General features: G+C 44.2%; 1 protein-coding gene across 4 annotated transcripts in view; it reads right to left on the bottom strand.

Annotated features, from left to right (window-relative positions):
• The window catches only part of bbs9 (Bardet-Biedl syndrome 9), a 203,347-nt gene that overhangs the window by 141,911 nt on the left and 47,271 nt on the right, over positions 1 to 14,165 (bottom strand). For 3 of the 4 annotated variants that reach the window (XM_046315062.1, XM_046315060.1, XM_046315061.1), the window contains 4 exons: positions 6,778 to 6,918; positions 5,898 to 5,993; positions 5,618 to 5,790; positions 5,353 to 5,505 (listed from right to left, as the gene is read on the bottom strand). In XM_046315062.1, coding sequence (XP_046171018.1) covers positions 5,353 to 5,505; positions 5,618 to 5,790; positions 5,898 to 5,993; positions 6,778 to 6,918 — 563 coding nt within the window. The remainder of the gene's footprint in view (positions 1 to 5,352; positions 5,506 to 5,617; positions 5,791 to 5,897; positions 5,994 to 6,777; positions 6,919 to 14,165) is intronic. The other variant, XM_046315063.1, reaches the window with a different exon arrangement.

A 14,165-nucleotide genomic window follows, 5' to 3' on the forward strand; every position in this document is an offset into this window, starting at 1 on the left:
CAGCTCCCAGACAGCTAGTGCCGCGGCCCGCTAGGATAGCGCGCTAACGCTAACACCGTGGCCATTTCACCTGCGATAAACACTAGGCAAATATTTATATTCCCCCCTCACTCATCACACCCTCTTTCCCCTCTGCAACCCCCCCACCCAGAAATGTCTTTCCCAGTCCCGAGTGACAGCAGTGTGCTTTCGCTCAGAGATCAACAGCAGAGGAGAAAAACAGGAATGGTAAGGCTAGGCTAAGATAGCCCTCTGGCTAACCTCTCCATTCCTGCCATAGATTAATCAAACAGAGAGTTAAAGGGTGAGCCAGGCTGAACTATAAACCGTGGGGCCAGGATGAGTAACGTATTTTAAAGTAGTGAGAATAAAAAGTGGAGGAAACAGACACCTCTGGCCAGCTCACATTATAGAGCAGGCCGCATCTGGCCTTCATGAATAAAATATAGGAGGAAGAGATGAGGAAATAATGAACAAAGGAAATATAATCCCCCTCTATATGAATGTACACTAGAACAGAAAAATCACACAGGCCTCTCACAGTATCTCTGTTCTCTCGATGACAAACAACATGCACAAACATTAATGAGGGGAAATCCCCTAACCGACAGCCCAGCCTGGCCACAGATAAGATGCATAATATTTACCAATCTGACATTCGACGATGCTGCACTTAGTTCATCCAAAGTAACCATGTACCTCATCTACCACTTGCTGAGTCTCTGGGTCCACAGACTACTTTCTTGGTATCCATAATATTAGGAAAAATTGTCATTTGAGTGTACTATCCCTGACTAAGCACAATAAGGCATGTACTGTAGCTAAAAACAACTTTTAATCCCCGTCATTTAAAATCACATTTAGCATGTCAAAAGATGACGACTCGTGAATGACAACCCGTGTTGTAACTAAAGCGCTGAGTTTGTGAGAACCACCATAGCTCACAGACCTTCAGAAGGGCTATATAAACCATACCAACCCAGAGATATGAATCATTTATTTGACGCGTGCCTCACTCTTCCTAGTCGACCGTCGATAGAGTCCATTATTGGGTGTATACATTACAGCACGTATAAAGTGTCAGAAACTTCCCGAATCAACGGTGGATGGCAGGCGCTGGCGGGAAGCGGGACTGACTGACACCGGAGCACATTAGACAGACTAGGGTGTAATACTGTAGAGAGAATCACTCCGGGCTCTAGTAATGCTAGGGGACAGGCAGCAGCACTGGGACAGCATCAACTAGCATTAGCGAAACAAAGAGACACTGATATATTAATAGCATTAGCTGGCACTGGGACATGCAGTACATTTAGACAGATATCTGCCACGAACAGCATTGTCAAAATGACATACTTTAGAAACAAAGATGTATGCAATTAATGCAATGACTTACATTGCTAAAATATATTACACAGGTTTTTAATACATATTGTAATGAAACAGAAGGGAGCAGGTCTCGAACCCTCGACCCCGAGGTCCGGCGCGCTATCGACTGTGCTGCATGCTCTAAAGGATGCTCGTGCGGCAGGAGTCGATTTCCGCGCTTAAAAACCCCGGGTCGTTACAATATTATAGTTAGGGATGGGCCTGGTTATTTTAATATCTGAATAATACTCATAGGCCAATTTGAACAATAAAAGGCTTTGTCTAAATGAAATGATCCATGCTACACACAATGATATACCATGACATTTGAAATACTTAATTCAATAAAACACCAAACTTCTAAAACGTAGTTTTTATGACGTGCGCCCCGTAAAAAAGACATAGGCCTATACCGTAGAAGCATATACGGGTTTCACACGTTTGTTATTATTGTTGTCCAATAAAAGTGGCACCGTCTACAGTTAGCTCCATGTGTGGCAAGCAAGCAATGTGAGAGATCTCTAATCAATGCCAGATGGAATTAAAATGATGGAATTAAGTTAGTTAAATGAGAAGGGCCAATCTGCATGTAGTTGTTGTACCTAAGGACAGAAAGCCCAGTAAAACATCCTCAATTAGTCTAGGTACCTTGCTGGCTAACATAGCTAGCTTCTTATCATCAATTCAATGCCATCAAGACAAGCACTACCAGCTGGAACAATAGATAAGCTATGGCATCTATACGTTCGTCTAATTAGCACGAGCCTGTATGGCTACCCTCTCTTCCTCTCCCTCCTGTGTCAAACTCACCGGGAAGAGCGGCACCTCTCCTCCCAAGTCGCACAGGCTGCGTAGCAAGCAAGTTTAATAAAAACGATTTTAGAACATGTATTTCAACTATCTGAATATCACCAAAAAAACGTATTACATTATTTGAATAGCCTATTAATAGCTGGATATAGAGAAGAAACAACATGTCAACCTTAAGGGCCTGCATGACCCCCAATGAATTTAAAAACTACACCATGTCCGGGCCAGTAGAAATTCAGTTCAGGACAGAGGATTTTTGGCCACCTTCCCCAAATCAGGCCAGTGAGAAAAAAAAGTGAACGTTGGACCCTTCAAAACGTGAACACTGATCCCAGTTTGTAAGGTAAGTGTCCCTTTAAAACGGTACCAGTTTTGAACCTCACGGTGAGGGTACGAGTACACCTCGTAGTGGACCTTATGGGGAGTGCATCTACAGTGTGAGCTCTGCATGGTTCTACTCAGATAGGAGTAATGGTTAAGTACTAAATCATTAAATATCTAATGATGTCATGATGTCACCCACTCCCAGAGCCGTAAGAGAGCTAATGAACAGTGTCAAAGAGTGCCTCACCAAACGAGCCCCTACTGTAAACAGTGACGGCAAGGGACCATCACTTTTCAACGTCAGACAGTCTACACCACTCAAAACGCACACACGCACTCACACAGAACTAATACAGTAATCCACACACAGTTGGAACTCATCACCCGACATACACATCATCACACACTCACATTGGGAACTTCAAATCAAGGCAAACACACACACACACACACACACACACACACACACACACACACACACACACACACACACACACACACACACACACACACACACACACACACACACACACACACAGTATAATGACACCACAAACACACTATCCCACACTCCCACACTCCGAACCATACAGAGGTTTCTAATGAAGTTTCTTTGTTTAATCATAATTTTAAAAAGAAGGCTCCCCCCACACACACACACAGCAAGAGAAAGACACAAACGCTCCCACATTCTTATTACAGCCGGTCTCCCGAATTAGTAAATAATGTCTAACCGGGCGATAAGACGAGCCTAGACGACAGAGATAGATGGGTGTGTCTGTGTGTCTGTGTTTGTGCGCATGTATTTGAATCTTCAAATATGCTCAGCACTTGTTGGCTCCTTCTCCTTCACTCTGCAGTCCAACTCATCCCAAACCATCTCAATTTGGTTAAGGTCGGAGGATTGTAGAGGCTAGGTCATCTGATGCAGCACTCCATCACTCTCCTTCTTGGTAAAATAGCCCTTACATATCCTGGAGGTGTGTTGGGTCATTGTCCTGTTGAAAAACAAATTAGCCCAAACCAGATGGGATGGTGTATCCCACTAAGCCCAAACCAGATGGGATGGTGTATCCCACTAAGCCCAAACCAGATGGGATGGTGTATCCCACTAAACCAAAACCAGATGGGATGGTGTATCCCACTAAGCCCAAACCAGATGGGATGGCGTATCACTGCAGAATGCTGTAGTAGCCATTCTGGTTAAGTGTGTCTTGAATTCTAAATACATCACAGACAGTGTCACCAGCAAAGCACCCCCACATCCTCCTCCATGCATTACGGTGGGTAATACACATGCGGAGATCATCCGTTCACCCACACCTCGTCTCACAAAGACACAGCAGTTGAAACCAAACATCTCTAATTTGGACTCCAGACCAAAGGACACATTTCCACCAGTTTAATGTCCATTGCTCATGTTTCTTGGCCCAAGCAGCAATTCGACCACAAAGGCCTGATTCACTCAGTCTCCTCTGAACAGTTGATGTTGACATGTGTCTGTTACTTGAACTCTGTAAAGCATTTATTTGGGCTGCAATTTCTGAGGCTGGTAACTCTAATGAAGTTATCCTCTGCAGCAGAGGTAACTCTGGGTCTTCCATTCCTGTGGCGGTCCTCATGAGAGTCAGTTTCATCATAGCGCTTGATGGCATTTGCGACTGCACTTGAAATTTTCCGTATTGCCTGACCTTCATGTCTTAAAGTAATGATGGGACTGTTGTTTCTCTTCGCTTATTTGAGCTGTTCTTGTCATAATATGGACTTGGTCTTTTACCTAATAGGGCTATGTTCTGTTTACCCCCCCCTACCATGTCACAACACAGCTGATAGGCTCAAACGGATTAAGAAGGAAAGAAATTCCACAAATTAACTTTTAAGAAACCACACCTGTTAATTGAAATGCATTCCATGTGACTACCTCATGAAGCTTGTTGAGAGAATACCAAGAGTGTGCAAAGCAGTCATCAAGGCAAAGGGTGGCTATTTGAAACATCTCAAATATAGATTATATTTGATTTGTTTAACACTTTTTTTGGTTACTACATGATTCCATATGTGTTATTTCATAGTTTTGATGTCTTCACTATTATTCTACAATGTAGAAAATACAAAAAAATAAAGAAAAACCCTTGAATGAGTAGGTGCTCTAAAACGTTTGACTGGTACTGTATGTCTTTGTGTTTATGTGCTTACAGTGTATGTGTGTGTGTGTGTGTGTGTGTGTGTGTGTGTGTGTGTGTGTGTGTGTGTGTGTGTGTGTGTGTGTGTGTGTGTGTGTGTGTGTGTGTGTGTGTGTGTGTGTGTGTGTGTGTGTGTGTGTGTGTGTGTGTGTGTCTGCACAAGCATGGGTGTGTATGTTTGTGTATTCCTGTGTGTGGTCATGGCATTATGTGTGTATTCCTGTGTGTGTGTGGTCAAGGCAGTGTTTGTCTGCTATAAGTATACCATAGGGTGGGAGCTAGCACCTCAGTAGTAGCAGGAAGTGCATAAATCTGCAGTGTAGGCCGATCACTCTGTAAATCAACACTAGTGCACTCATTACTCTCTCTGTGTGTGTGTGTGTGTGTGTGTGTGTGTGTGTGTGTGTGTGTGTGTGTGTGTGTGTGTGTGTGTGTGTGTGTGTGTGTGTGTGTGTGTGTGTGTGTGTGTGTGTGTGTGTGTGTGTGTGTGTGTGTGTGTGTGTGTGTGTGTGTGTGTGTAAATCACCATACGGTGTGAGGTAGGGAAGATTCAACACCTCACAAAAGAGAGGGAAGAAGGGAGGGGAGAGAGACTCTCCTTTCATCATGTTTCTAAATGCTATGTGCATGCCTGAGAGTGTCCTGGTCTACTGTGTTTGTGTCTGACCTGGCGGTAGGTGCCCTCCATCAGTGTGTCTAGGTTCTGTAGGGGGGCGGGGGTCTTGTCTTTGAAGCGGGTCAGGAGACGGCGTTGGATGGCTCTGAACTGGACCGCCCGCTCTGACAGGAGGTCCTGGTACTTCTCTGCACTCACACGCAGCTATATGTACACACACACACACAATGTTTTTCTAACACTGCAGACAAAAGCTGTACCTAGAAACACAACACATGACTGTGTGTGTGACAGTGTGTCTGTGTTCCTTACACACCTCAAAGTGGTGGTCGACAGTCTCAAAGTACTCAGCCAGAGGTATAGGGCCTGCAAAGCTGTTTCTGAAGTCTTTGACTCCCTGCTTGGCAAAGTGGCGGTCGAAGCGCTGCACCAACTCCTTAGCCACCAGCCAGATGTCCTCAAAACTCTCACTCTGGATACGGTAGCGCTCTGGAGAGGGTAGAAGGGAGGGGGGGAGAGAAAGGGAGAGGGAGGTAGAGAAAGCTCAATTCCACATCAACCAAGTGCTAGAGGATGCTGCGTGTGTGTGTACTCACGGGAGGTCTTGGAGGCCATTACAGTGACTCTGGGCCCTGAGAGGAAGTGGAAGGCCAGAGCGTTTCCCTCCTTGTCCTCAGACTTCTCCAGAAAGTCTACAACACAGAGAGGGACATTTAGTGAGAACAATAGGAACTAGAGTCCATTGGTCAAGGATACAGATATCTGATTATGGCACATAAATGAAAACAGTCCCCTGAAACACCACAATAACCCATTATTCACACACAGACTTAACGTTCTCACGGACCAGTACAGTGTGGACTCTAGTGGCGGGATGTCAGGCAGAGATATGGTATGGGTTCCCTACCACACACACTCTGTCTCTGAGGTTCTCAGGGGCCAGTACAGTGGGGTCTCCAGTGATGGGATGTCAGACAGAGATATGGCAGCTTATCTCTCCTCAGGACGCCAGCCAACGTGAAGAGAGCACATCACATTGTTCTTTATCTACCCACAGAGCCGTGCGCACGCACGCACGCACACACACACACTATCTTCATGCATCTAATCTGGGACAGGGGTCCTGTGTGGTAGGAGACGCCATGCCCAGGTCCAGATAATGACTGATAGTCAGCGCTGCTTCCCAGGGCTGAGACCTGCTCACCAACAGCAGGTAGACTAGATTCACACTAACACTATCAACAGCATCAATACATACCACTCACTCTCCATTCCAGGGCAAATACTTGCCACTCACTGTCATGCAATTGACACTATCGAAGACAAGCAGACTTAAAACTTAACCACTATTGTTACGGTACACCACTTTCCCACTATCCCTGGGTGTACAGGGGACCAGTGGAGAACAGGACATGTAGATATCTAATGGTACAGACCAAGTTCTGGGGTGACAGGTAGATCTCTATGGTCTGTTACCTGGGAAGACCTCGCTGAGGTTGACCGGCGGTTTGTTGGTATCCACAGTGATCTTATACTTGGCGTTCTTGGAGGGGGCGGAGGGGCAGCAGACCAGACGGAGGGGCAGGGAGAACTTACACTGGGCCACCCTCGGGATGCCTGAGAGGATGACAGAGGCTGAATGTGAGGAGGTGGTTTTGTGAAACATGCAGCACGCAGGTCGCAGTGTGTGTGTGTGTGTGTGTGTGTGTTGGTCCTTAAAAATGAGTCAATGTGCTCTATCACGCTACTTGTGTGGTTAAGACATGGCTGGTTAAGACACCATAATACCTCCTCCTCCATGCATTACGGTGGGTAATACACATGCAGAGTTAATCCGTTCACCCACACCGCATCTCACAAAGACACGGCGGTTGGAAACAAATATCTCCAATTTGGACTCCAGGCCAAAGGACAAATTTCCACCGGTCTATTGTCCATTGCTTGTGTTTCTTGCCAAAGCAAGTCCCTTCTTATTATTGGTGTCCTTTAGTAGTGGTTTCTTTGCAGCCATTCGACCATGAAGGCCTGACAGAAGCTAATCAGTTAACTAGCTAGTAGTCAGCTAGCAGTCATCAGCTACCTTTAGCCCGGACAACTCTCGCCAGTCTGCACAGCGCGACTCAAACCAGAGCTAGTCGGACTTATTCTTCTCCATATACCTGGATTCCTACCGCAAGCTCTGAAACTTTTCACCTGGATCAACGCAGCTAGCTAGCTGCTATCCAAGTGGCCACTCTTGCCTAATGTCTTTGTCCTGAAGCAAGAACCAATTAACCTGGAGCTAGCCTTCGCTAGGCCCATCTCCCGGCTAGCCGAAGAGGTCCATCAGCCACTCCTTGGGCCACAATACCTATTTTGCCAATTGGCCTGGACCCCTTTTACTGCCGACAGAGAGCCCCGCCGACCCATCACGACTGGACTACCGACGTAATTCGCCCGAGGGGGTTTTTCAACTGGTTCCTCTGTTGCGACATCCCCTGAATGCCCATCTCCTTCCTAAGTTTGTTTTATTCACTGCTTTACCACACTCTGCCAACCCTTATGTCCTAGTAGAGTCTGAATCCTGGCTTAGGAAGACCACCAAAAACCCTGAAATTTCCATCCCTAACTATAATACTTTCCGACAAGATAGAACTGCCAAAGGGGGCGGAGTTGCAATCTACTGCAAAGACAGAACTCTGCAGGCTTACTATCCAGGTCTGTGCACAAACAACGAGCTTCTACTTTAAAAAAATCCACCTTTCCAGAAACAAGTCTCTCATTGTTGCTATACACCACCTTCTGCCCCCAGCAGTGCCCTGGACACCATATGTGAATTGATTGCCCCATCTACCTTCAGAGCTCGTGCTGTTAGGTGACCTAAACTGGGACATGCTTAATACCCCAGCCATCCAACAATCTAAACTCAATGCCCTCAATCTCACAGAAATTATCAATGAATCTACCAGGTACAACCCCAAATCTGGTAACACGGGCACCCTCATAGATATCAACCTAACCAAACTGCCCTCCAAATACACCTCTGCTGCCGTCAAACCAGTATCTCAGCGATCACTGACTCATTGCCTGCGTCCATAATGGGTCTGCGGTCAAACGACCACCCCTCATCTCTGTCAAATGCTCCCTAAAACACTTCAGCGAGCAGACCTTTCTAATCGACCTGGCCCAGGTATCCTGGAAGGATATTGACCTCATTCCGTCAATAGAGGATTCCTGGTTATTCTTTAATATAGCCAGCAGCATACCACCCTGCATACCACTGTTGGCTTGCTTCTGAAGCTAAGCAGGGTTGGTACTGGTCAGTTCCTGGATGGGAGACCAGATGCTGCTGGAAGTGGTGTTGGAGGGCCAGTAGGAGGCACTCTTTCCTCTGGTCTAAAATAATATCCCAATGCCTCAGTGACTGCCCTGTGTAGTGTCCTGACTCTCTGAGGTCATTAAAGATCCCATGGCACTTAACGTAAGAGTAGGGTGTTAACCCCGGTGTCCTGGCTAAATTACCAATCTGGCCCTCAAACCATCATGGTCACTTAATAATCCCCAGTTTACAATTGGCTCATTCATTCCCCTCCTCTCCCCTGTAACTATTCCCCAAGTCGTTGCTGCGAATGAGAACGTGTTCTCAGTCAACTTACCTGGTAAAATAAAGAATAAATAAATAAAATAACTTCTTATGGCTGGGGGCAGTATTGAGTAGCTTGGATGAATAAGGTTCCCAGAGTAAACTGCCTGCTACTCAGGCCCAGTTGCTAATATATGCATATTATTAGTAGTTTTGGATAGAAAACACTCCGAAGTTTCTAAAACTGTTTGAATTATGTCTGTGAGTATAACAAAACTCATATGGCAGGCAAAAACCTGAGCAAAAAATAATTGCCTATCGAATATAATGTCTACGGGGTCATATTGCACTTCCTAAGGCTTCCACTAGATGTCAACAGTCATCAACTTGTTTGATGATTCTCCTGTGAAGGGGGGCTGATCATGTGCGCTCACTTGAGTTAGCTCTGTTCCATTGCATTTCTACAGACAAAGGAATTCTCCGGTTGGAACATTATTGAAGATTTATGATAAAAACATGCTAAAGATTGATTCTATACTTCGTTTGACATGTTTCTCCGAACTGTAATATGACTTTTCGACTGAACTTTCGCCTGGACTTGCCCTCGTGTCGTGAGTTTGGATTGTGTACTAAACGCGTGAACAAAAAGGAGGTATTTGGACATAAATGATGGACTTTAACAAACAAATCAAACATTTATTGTGGAACTGCGATTCATGGGAGTGCATTCTGATGAAGATCATCAAAGGTAAGTGAATATTTATAATGCTATTTCTGACTATAATGCTATTTCTGTATGGTTTGTTTTGTTGTCTGAGCGCTGCACTCAGATTATTGCATAGTGTGCTTTTTCGGTAAAGCTTTTTTTTATCTGACGGTTGCATTAATGCGGTTGCATTAAGGAGAAGTTTATCTAAAGTTCCATACATAACATTTGTGTCTTTTATCAATGTTTATTATGAGTATTTCTGTAAATTGATGTGGCTCTCTGCAAAATCACCGGATGTTTTAAAAGCAAAACATTACTGAACGTAACGCGCCAATGTAAACTGAGATCTTTGGATATAAATATGAACTTTATCGAACAAAACATACATGTATTGTGTAACATAAAGTCCTATGAGTGTCATCTGATGAAGGTCATCAAAGGTTAGTGATTAATTTTATCTCTATTTCTGCTTTTTGTGACTCCTCTCTTTGGCTGAACAAATGGCTGTGTTTTTCTGTGACAAGGTGCAGACCTAACAATCGTTTGGTGTGCTTTCGTCGTAAAGCCTTTTTGAAATCGGACACTGTGGTGGGATTAACAAGTTTATCTTTAAAATGGTGTACTTCTATGTTTGAGGAATTTTAATTATGAGATTTCTGTTGTTTTGAATTTGGCGCCCTGCACTTTCACTGGCTGTTATCATATCGATCCTGTTAGCGGGATCTAAGCCATAAGAAGTTTAAAAGTGCTTTCCTCACCATCTTAAATAAGCATGCCCCATTCAAAACAAATTGGTTCAAAAACATCCTGTGGCGTACTACATTAGCATCGAATAGCCCCCCGCGATATGCAACTTTTCAGAGAAGTTAGGAACCAATATACACAGGCAGTTAGGAAAGCAATGGCTAGCTTTTTCAAAAATACATTTGCATCCTGTAGCACAAACTCCAAAAAGTTCTGGGAAACTGTAAAGTCCATGGAGAATAAGAGCACATCCTCCCAGCTGCCCACTGCACTGAAGCTAGGAAACACTGTCACCACCGATAAATCGGCGATAATTGAGAATTTCAATAAGCATTTTTCTACGGCTGGCCATGCTTTCTACCTGGCTACCCCTACCCCGGTCAACAGCCCTGTACCCCCCACAGAAACTTGCCCAAGCCTCCCCATTTCTCCTTCACCCAAATCCAGATAGCTGATATTCTGAAAGAGCTGCAAAATCTGGACCCCTAGAAATCAGCCGGGCTAGACAATCTGGACACTCTCTTTCGAAAATGATCAGCCAAAAATGTTGCAAGCCCTATTCGTAGCCTGTTCAACCTCTCTTTTGTATCGTCTGAGATCCCCAAAGATTGGAAGGCTACCGCAGTCATATAACCAAACTGATACAGACATGTATCTATACTACCCTGCCTTTCTAAGGTCTTTAAAAGCCAAGTTAACAAACAGATCACCGACCATTTCGATCCCACTGTGCCTTCTCCGCTATGCAATCTGGTTTTCGAGTTGGCCATGGGTGCACCTCAGCCACGCACAATATCCTAAACGATATCATAACCGGCATCAATTAGAGACAATACTGTGCAGCTGTATTCATCGACCTGACTCTGCCAATCACCACATTCTGATCGGTAGACTCAACAGCCTTGGTTTCTCAAATGACTGCCTCGCCTGGTTCACCAACTACTTCTCAGGCAGAGTTCAGTGTCAAATCGGAGGGCCTGCTGTCCAGACCTCTGGCAGTCTCTATGGGGGTGCCACAGGGGTCAATCCTCGGGCTGACTCTTTTCTCTGTATACATCAATGATGTCGCTCTTGCTGCTGGTGATTCTCTGATCCACGCAGACGACACCACTCTGTATATATCTGGCCCTTCTTTGGACACTGTCTTAACCAACCTCCAGATGAGCTTCAATGCATTACAACTCTCCTTCCGTGGCCTCCAACTGCTCTTAAATGCAAGTAAAACTAAATGCATGCTTTTCAACTGATCGCTGCCCACACCTGCCCGTCCGTCCAGCATCACTGCTCTGGACGGCTCTGATTTAGAATATGTGGACAATTACAAATACCTAGGTGTCTGGTTAGACTGTAAACTCTCCTTCCAGACTCACATTAAGCATCTCCAATCCAAAATTAAATCTAGAATCAGCATCCTATTTCACAACAAAGCATCCTTCACTCATGCTGCCAAACATACCCTCATAAAACTGACTATCCTACCGATCCTTGTATTCGGCGATGTCATTTACAAAATAGCCTCCAACACTCAGCAAATTGGATGCAGTCTATCACAGTGCCATCCGTTTCATCACCAAAGCCCCATATACTATCCACCACTGTGACCTGTATGCTCTCGTTGGCTGGTCCTCGCTTCATACGTCACCGCCAAACCCACTGGCTCCAGGTTATCTATAAGTCTTTGCTAGGTAAAGCCCCGCCTTATCTCAGCTCACTGGATACCATAGCAGCACCCACCCGTAGCACACGCTGCAGCAGGTATATTTCACTGGTCACCCCCAAAGCCAATTCCTCTGTCGGCCACCTTTCCTTCCAGTTCAAACTGCAAAAATCACTGAAGCTGGAGACTCATATCTCCCTCACTCGCTTTAAGCACCAGCTGTCAGAGCAGCTCACAGATAACTGTACCTGTACATAGCACATCTGTAAATCACAGTATGGGGTAGGCTATTTATTTTATTTACTTTGCTCCTTTACACCCCAGTATCTCTACTTGCACACATCTATCACTCCAGTGTTTAATTGCTATATTGTAATTATTTCCCCACTATGGTCTATTCATTGCCTTACCTCCCTTATCCTACCTCATTTGCACACACTGACTGTATGTATGTTTATTCCATGTGTAACTCTGTGTTGTTGTTCGTGTCACACTGATTTGCTTTATCTTGGCCAGGTCGCAGTTGTAAATGAGAACTTGTTCTCAACTAGCCTACCTGGTTAAATGAAGAAGAAAAAAAAAAATAGGCCAATCTCAAAGCTGTCACCCCTGGTGAAAATACTTGAAACTAACTGTATTTTATCAATGTACCAATCAGGCTTCAGGATTGCACAATTACAGCAGCCATGAAGGATTTCAATGATATCACTGAAGCCCTTGACAAAAAACAGCACTATGTCTCACTTTTTATTGATCTCTCTGAAGGCTTTTGATACAGTTGATCATGCTATACTGAGGCAGAGATTGTTGAGTGTAGGTCTTTCAGAGCATGCAGTTGCATAGTTTGCTAACTATCTGTCTGATAGCACTCAATTTGACGGGCTCATGTCTGTTAAAATTGTCTGTCTGTAATGGTGTGCCCCAGGGCTCTGTTCTTGGTCCCCCTTATTCACAATTTATATAAGTAATTTAGACAACATTTGCACAATGCGCAACTTCACTTTTATGCTGATGATACTGTTATGTATTGTTGTTCCTTGTCTCTCACAAAAGCATTCCAGAACTTGCAAACTGCTTTTTATACTGTTCAACATACCTTGTGTCAATTCAAACTTCTCCTCAATACTGACAAAACTAAACTAATGGTGTTTTCTAAATCAAGAAATAGATCTCTGAACCTTTCACCTATTACTACCTGTCAGGGCAATGAGATTGAGACTGTAACCTCATATAAATATCTTGAATTTTTATTGACAATGGCTTGTCTTTTAAATTGCATTTTCAACAACTTACAAAAAAATGTCATCCAAAATTTTTATTTTAGGAATAAGGCTAGTTTTTCTTTTGAAGCCAGGAGGCTAGTATCAGCTACATGCATGCCTTTACTAGACTATGGGGATATTTTATATGTGAATGCTTCCGCTCAGTGTTTGAGATCAATTGACAGCCTTTACCATGGCACATTGAGATTTATTTTAAACCGCAAAACCCTGACGCACCACTGCACTTTGTATACCAGGGTTGGCTGGCCTTCTCTAGTCACTCGTAGGCTCAGTCACTGGCATACTTTTATTTACAAAGCCATTTTGGGGTTTACTACCATTTTATTTTGGCATTTTTATTGTTCAGAAACATGGTGGGTACTCTTCGTTCGCAGGACTTTATCCTGCTAACTGTTCCAAATGTCCGAACTGAATTATGTACTCTGCGCCATTGGCTTGGAACGCCTTACAAAATACTTTTAAACTGGAAGAACTTGTCCCGATTGGTGTTTTTAAATCACTGATGAAGGATTTTGAGACTGATTCCCTGACCTGTCAATGTTTTTCATTTGCTGTTTTAAGATTTTGTTATGCTCTTGTGAATTCTATGGTTTTTACTAGATTACTTGTAGTTTTTCATGTTGTCTTACTGTAATTCTGTAATGACTTGGTGCTGCCTATCTTGGCCAGGGCGCTCTTGAAAAAGAGATTTCAAATCTTATTTAACCAGGAAGGGCTCATTAAAAGGTTAAATAAATACAATTAAAAAATCTGTGAGTGAGACTCACAAACATCTCAAATAAGCGAGTTGTGGATGTTTTTGGAGGATCTCTAGTTAAGGGAACTCCTAAAACAGCACTGGGGAGCATTACAGGGCGAGGTGGCCAACAATAACTCTTCCAGAGTTGGCTGACGGTGCTGAGCTGGCCA

Source organism: Oncorhynchus gorbuscha, linkage group LG19 (assembly GCF_021184085.1).
Source record: "Oncorhynchus gorbuscha isolate QuinsamMale2020 ecotype Even-year linkage group LG19, OgorEven_v1.0, whole genome shotgun sequence".
Classification (NCBI taxonomy): domain Eukaryota; kingdom Metazoa; phylum Chordata; class Actinopteri; order Salmoniformes; family Salmonidae; genus Oncorhynchus; species Oncorhynchus gorbuscha.